Source organism: Triticum dicoccoides, chromosome 3B, assembly GCF_002162155.2.
Source record: "Triticum dicoccoides isolate Atlit2015 ecotype Zavitan chromosome 3B, WEW_v2.0, whole genome shotgun sequence".
Classification (NCBI taxonomy): Eukaryota; Viridiplantae; Streptophyta; class Magnoliopsida; order Poales; family Poaceae; genus Triticum; species Triticum dicoccoides.
Genome location: NC_041385.1, coordinates 863,100,334 through 863,106,905, shown reverse-complemented (window position 1 = coordinate 863,106,905; position 6,572 = coordinate 863,100,334). Strand labels below are relative to the sequence as shown.

The 6,572-nt window shown below is 54.2% G+C and overlaps 1 protein-coding gene across 1 annotated transcript; it reads right to left on the bottom strand.

Annotated features, from left to right (window-relative positions):
- Window positions 1-504: 504 nt before the first annotated feature.
- LOC119279029 (protein piccolo-like) lies at window positions 505-6,256 on the bottom strand. Its single transcript, XM_037560452.1, has 2 exons — window positions 982-6,256; window positions 505-892 (listed from the first exon to the last, which is right to left on the bottom strand). Exon 1 carries the CDS (start codon window positions 6,254-6,256, stop codon window positions 1,010-1,012), a length of 5,247 nt encoding a protein of 1,748 aa, XP_037416349.1. The 3' UTR covers window positions 505-892; window positions 982-1,009.
- Between the last annotated feature and the right edge of the window lie 316 nt (window positions 6,257-6,572).

The following is a 6,572-nucleotide window of genomic DNA, read 5'->3' as shown; positions in this document are numbered from 1 at the left end:
GATGAGATGAGATGAGATTAAACAAGATCACTCCAGCTGCAGCTGAGGGATCCATGAGCCATCATGCCAGCCAGTCAGGTGATTGTCACTCAAATTAAGCTGGTCTGAAACTGACTGAAGCATCTGTCTTCCTCCCTTTCTTTTTCTCTCTTCCTTTCACATTACCTTTACTTTTCCAAAGGAAATAAAAATACAATACAATACATACATACATACATACTAAAGCAGACAGATAGATGGATAGATGGATGAGCATGTTCAGTTTAAAAGAATATAAACAAGCAAAGAATGCATGCATGCATATCAAAAGTTGGCATCTGCTGCTTGCCTTTGCTGCTTTATCAGCCCATGCAAGTCACTGCATATGCATCCCACGGCAGCACAAGGCTTGACAAATCTACCAAGCCTGCCTAAAGCATGCCTGCCTGCCTCATGGGTATCACACTATCAGTTACCAGTTAGTAATTACTAGTCATGCCAAATAAGATACTCCAGCTCATCATATCATATAGTAAAAGCTATTACTCCTCTGCTGCTACAAACATAACCACAACACCAACAATAACAACTAGTGACCCCCAACCAATAGCACTCTCATTCACCACACAACTCAACCAGACACACAACACAAGACAGACAGACTTTCAGGTAGGGTACCAACAAAGTCACCAGGTTTTTACACCAATCCTCACATGCATCCAATCCTCACATGCAACCATGCCATAGTCTTTTTACATCTTATACTACTACTTAATAACAAACACCTCTCAGCATCAGCATCCAGGGAGCTCCAAAAAGACACCACAAAGCCACAATGCTTACTCCTCCTTTTAACACAACCACAAAGCTACCACCACCTAAATAACAAACACCTCCTCCTCTCCTCCTTCACCTGAAACCAACAACACAGCAACACAGCATCAGCACATGCAGCTCAATGCAACAAACACAGGCAATAAATAAATCATCATATCCAATTACCTCTCTCCTCCACCTCCAGCAGCCCTGTTCACCCCTGCTTCGGCCCGTCGTCGCCCCGGAACGCGGCGGCAGCGGACGGGAAGTCGGTGAGCCGGAAGCTGTCGAGGCTGGGCCTGAGGGCCGCCATCTTGCCCGCGCCGCCGAACGCCGCCTCCGCGTCCGCGCGCCGCCTGAACACCACCTGGGCCGAGCTGGAGTGCTGGTCTGTCTCCGTCTTCGCCTCGCTCACGGGCCCGTACTGGCTGAAGATCTCGATGAGGTCGCCACGCGAGGGCACCGCGCCTGGCTTGCTGAAGTGCAGCACCAGCCCCATCAGCGACGCGTCCTCCTCGGCCGCGCTTGCCTGGCCGCCACCCCCGTTCGCCTTCCCATTCTCTGCCTCTGCCTTGTCTTGCTGGCTCTCATCTTGCTTCATCTCGTCGTCACGCCGCTGCTTCTTGCTTGATCTCATCTTGCCCTTGTCCTTCTTCTTTGCCAGACTAGACAGCGGTTCCTCCACGTCTATGAGAATGTCAGACCAGTAATCGTCCTTCATATTATCAGCCACCACCGGCGGCTCTGATGGAGCAGGGGAGCTCTTTGCTGCCTTCTCAGACATCTCTGCTTCAGCATGAGGACTAGACACTTTGTCTGCTGGCTTCTCAGCTATCTCCTCGTCGACAGGGGGGCAAGAAACTTTCTCTGTTGCCTTCTCAGGTGTCTCCACGTCGGCAGGGGGACTAGAAGCTTCATCTGCTGCCTTCTCAGGTATCGCCTCCTCAGCATGGGGACTATAAACTTTCTCTGCCGTCTTCTCAGGTATCACCTCATCAGCATGCGGACTAGAAACTTCCTCTTTTACCTTCTCAAGTGTCTCCTCGCCGGCAGGGGCATTAGAAACTTTCTCTGCTGCTGCCGTCTCAGGTGTCTCCTCGTCGGCAGGAGCACTAGAAACTTTCTCTGCTGCTGCCGTCTCAAGTGTCTCCTCGTCGGCAGGGGCACTAGAAACTTTCTCTGTTGCTGCCGTCTCAAGTGTCTGCTCGTCAGCAAGGGGACTAGAAACTTCCTCTTTTACCTTCAAAAGTGTCTCCTCGTCGGCAGGGGCAAGTGAAACTTCATCTGCTGCCACCTCAGGTATCGCCTCATCAGCATGGGGACTAGAAACTTTGTCTGCTGCCTCCTCAGGTATCACCTCATCAGCATTGGGACTGGAAACTTTCTCTGCTGCCTTCTCAGGTATCGCCTCATCAGCAGGGGCACTGGAAACTTCAACTGCTGCCTTCTCGGGTACCACCTCATCAGCATTGGGACTAGAAACTTTCTCTGCTGCCTCCTCGGGTATCGCCTCATCGGCACTGGGACTAGAAACTTTCTCTGCTGCCTCCTCAGGTATCACCTCATCGTCAGCATGAGGACTAGACACTTTGTCTGCTGCCTCCTCGGGCACCTCCATGTCAGCATGAGGACTAGAAACATTGTCTGTTGCCTTCTCAGGTATCTCCTCGACAGCATGAGGACTAGAAATTTTGTCTGCTGCTGCTTCCTCAGGTATCTCTTCGTCAGCATTGGGACTAGAAACTTTGTCTGCTGCTGCCTTCTCAGGTATCTCCTCGTCAGCATGGGGACTAGAAGCACGGCAGTCTGCGTTGGCTGCCTCCTCCACATCAGAAGTACAGGCACGAGCGCTCTTCAGGAAATCAGTCAAGAAGCTAGCGCTTGTAGGGGCGATCTTCCCCATCTTCTCAGCATCACTTGCTCCGACACAAAGCTGTGACAGCATTTCACCACAAGACGGAGAGCCTTCTGCCACGGCACCTTTCTTGCCCTTATCCGGCTTAACAGAGCGTGGAGACTTGTCTGGAACAGTCACTCCACTGTTTATGGCCCTACGCGATCTCGTCTGAGAAGCTTCACCGTTAGCTTTGACAACAGGGGTTTCCTGTGGCTTCGGTTCAGCAGCTTTGCGCCTTGCGGACCTCTTGGAAGACGTATCGCCTGATATGCCACCATTGGCTTTGACAACAGGAGATGCCTGTGACTTCTGCCCAGCAGCTTTGCGCTTCACTTCTCGAGCTTTCGTGGAACCCTTGGGAGAAACAGGCTGTGGCTGGGAAGACAAATCCCCCAATGTGTCGAGCTTCTTTCGTTTCCTGGTGTGCATTGAATCCTTCATATCACGGTCATCAGGACCCTCTGGTTCCTCAGTTGATTCAGGCAGAGAACCTTTCCCCTTAGTCTTTGATGAACCCTTTGTAACACGGTCAGGATCCTCAGTTGATTCAGGCAGAGAGCGTTTACCCCTAGTCTTCGCTGTACCCTTTGTGCCGCGGTCAGGATCCTGAGGTTTCTCAGCTGATGCAGGCAAAGAACGCTTCCCTCTAGTCTTCATTGCATCATTTTTATCACGGTCTGGGTCCTCAGGTTCCTCGGCTGAAGAAGGCAAAGAACTTTTTCTTCTAGCCTTCACTGTACTTCTCGTATCACGCTCAGGTTTCTCGGTCGATGCGGCCACAGAACGCTTCTCTCTGGTCTTAATTGTATCCTTATCACGGCCTGGATCCTCAGGTGTCTCAGTAGAAGCAGGCAAAGAACGCTTCCCTCTGGTGTTCGGTGTAGCCTCAGGTTTCAGGACTGAAGAAGGCAAGGGACGCTCCGCTCGAGCCTTGCTCTTACCACCTGCTGAAGGGTTAGGGGTAGCTGTCTCTGCCAGAAGTTCAATAAGCGTCTTCTTCTTCCTGCCAAGCTCTGAGACTGCGAAGGGCGCATTCTCTGTTGCTGAGTGTACATCAAGGTGCAACCTTTTCTTGAGAGGAGAAACTGTAAGTCCATTCCCATCCTTTGTGATTGTGGTTTTATCCTTGTGGCGTGCAGAGCCCGCTCTATGCCCTAGATTGTTCTCCTTGGGCAAAGCAGCATCTTTATCTTTTACCTTTGTGGTTTCACCAGCATCCTTCTTCCTCGGCCATTTCATAACCTCCAAAGCCTCTACAATCTTGTGGCTGGACCTTAGCCTACGCCCTGATTTTCTCTCACTCAACATGCCATCCACAGCATCCATGGAGGTGTCTATGATCCTGTTACTGGCTGAACTCTTCTTACTGGACTTCCTTTTCTTGCTCGGTGTATCATCTGCCACCACTCTACTCAGCGTTGAACTGTCAGTACCAGTGGCCTTTTCCTTTGCAGGCTCTGGCAGAGACTCTTTCTTATCTGCGTCTTTCTTCTTCTTCTTTGCCGACCTCGTACTGATCTTGGAATTTGTTTCCTTGCTCAACGCACCATCTGTCGCCCCTCCACTGGGCATAGAGCTGTCCTCATTCTCAGCACCTTCCTTTGCAGGATCTGGTAGAGACTCTTTTTTACCTGCGTCTTTCTTCTTCTTCTTTGCCGACCTTGTACTGCTCTTGGAATTCGTTTCCTTGCTCAATGCACCATCTATCGCCTCTGCACTGGGCATAGAGCTGTCCTCATCCTCGGCAACTTCCTTTGCAGGCTCTGGTAGAGACTCATTCTTATCTGCATCTTTCTTCTTGGTCTTTGCTGAACCCTTACTTTTCTTCGACTTTCTTCCCTTGCTCACTGTGTCATCTGTCGCCTCTGCACTGGGCATAGAGCTGTCCTCGTTCTCGGCCACTTCCTTTGCAGGCTCAGTTACAGACTCTGTCTTATCTGCGTCCTTGGAGGTGTCGTTCTTCTTTGTCTTTCCTGAACTCCTAGTAGCTCTTTTTGACTTCTTTCCCTTGCTCAATGTATCATCTGCCGCCCCGCTGCTGGGCATAGAGCTGTCCTCATCCATATCATCTTCTTTTGCAGGCTCTGCCTCTGGTAGAGGCTCGCCCTTATCGGCTGCGTCTTTGGAGGTGTCTTTCTTCTTGCTCTCTGCTGCACTCCTGCTAACTCTCTTCGACTTCCTTTGCTTGCTCAATGTATCATCTGTCGCCTCCACACTCGGCATAGAGCTGTCCCCATTCACATCATCTTCTTTGGCAGGCTCTGCCTCTGGCAGAGACTCGCCCTTACCTGCCGCGTCTTTGGAGGTGTCTTTCTTCTTTTTATCAGCTGAAGTCTTGCTACCTCTCTTTGACTTCCTTTGCTTGGTACTGGGCATAGGAGGGGTGTCCTCAACCATGGCGGCATCTTTGTTTGCAGGAGCTTCTCCCTTATCCGGTGCATCTTCGGAGGTGTCCATGATCCTGTCCCTGGGCATAGGAGGGCTGTCCTCAACATCAATGGCCACTTCTGGTTCCTTTGCAGCAGCATCTCTCTCACGCGATGAGCTCTCGCCACGCCTCCTTGATTTCTTCTCCTCCTTGGTCGGAGCATCATCAATGGCCTCTTCTTGTTCCTCTGCAGGAGCATCTTTCTTGCGCGATGAGCTCTCGCCGTGCCTCGATCTCTTCTCCTTGGCCGGAGCATTGCCATCCCCGCCGCCCTTCTCCTCCGTCCTCTTCCTCTTTGTCTGCTGTGTTGCTGCCACATCAGCATCAGCATCAGCCTCAGGAGCAACGGCAGCAGCAACATCCTCAATCCCCTGGAAGATGACAAACTCAGGAAGCTCCATTGGACACCTCAACCGGTTGAAAGACCTGAGCTGCGCCATGGCGGTGGCAAGGTCGAGACGATCGGCGCCGGCCAGTGGGCTCCTCCCCAGCGCCGAAATGTAGTCGACGAACGGCTTGGCACGGAACGTGTCCCTCATGTACACCTCGTCCACCACGGCGCCGTAGGCTCCTTCCCTGATCCCTGAGTTGTGAATCTGCTGCTTCCTGGCGACGGCGGGCGGGGAGCAGGAGCAGGAGAGGCCGGCCTCGATGCGGCGGGTGACCTCCTGCAGCGCGGCGTCGACGGAGGCGACGTAGCTGGAGACGGTGCTCTGGGCGGCGAGGCGGGGGAAGTGGGCGCGGAAGGGGCGCAGCGCGGAGGGGTCCATCCAGGCGAAGGTCCGGTCCCAGAAGTAGGCGACGAGGGGCGCCCCCGGCCTGGCGTGCCGGAGCGCGAGCTCGGAGGCGTCGGCGGCGTCGAAGACCTGGGCCGGCCACCAGGGGTGGCTCCGCACCTTGCACCACACCACGTCGGGCGGCGCGAACCCCTGCTGCCCCTCCTCGTCCTGGAACGCGCAGTCGTACCGCGGGCGCGCGCCGGCGCCGTCCTCCTGCTCGCCGCCGCCCTCCTTGTGCAGCTTGGCGCGGGCGCGGCGGGGGCTCTTGAGGACCTCCTCCACCTCCGGGCGCATGACGCGGATGCGCGATGGGCGGGCGGGGGCCGGCCCCTCGCCCTCGGGGGCCTGCGCGGCCATGGCGGCTGCGCGAAAAGAAGCAAGACGGACAGGGGTTAGGGCACGGCGCGCTGGGGTTTGTTCCGTACAAAAGAAAAAGGCGCGATTTTTCGCCGTGCTTTCATTCCGAGGAGGGAGGGAGGGAGGGAGGAGAGGCAAAGGGCTTACCGTCGGGGAGATCTCGGCCGCCGGGGATCTCGCCGGAGGCGGGGGCGGGGGCGGGGGTGGATGGCAGCTGGCTGGCTGGAATGGGGAATCAATCGGGGGAGAATGGATGGGAACACAGAGCCTATAGAGAGGAGGAACAGCAACAGCAATACTTGGAGGGTTTGGGGAA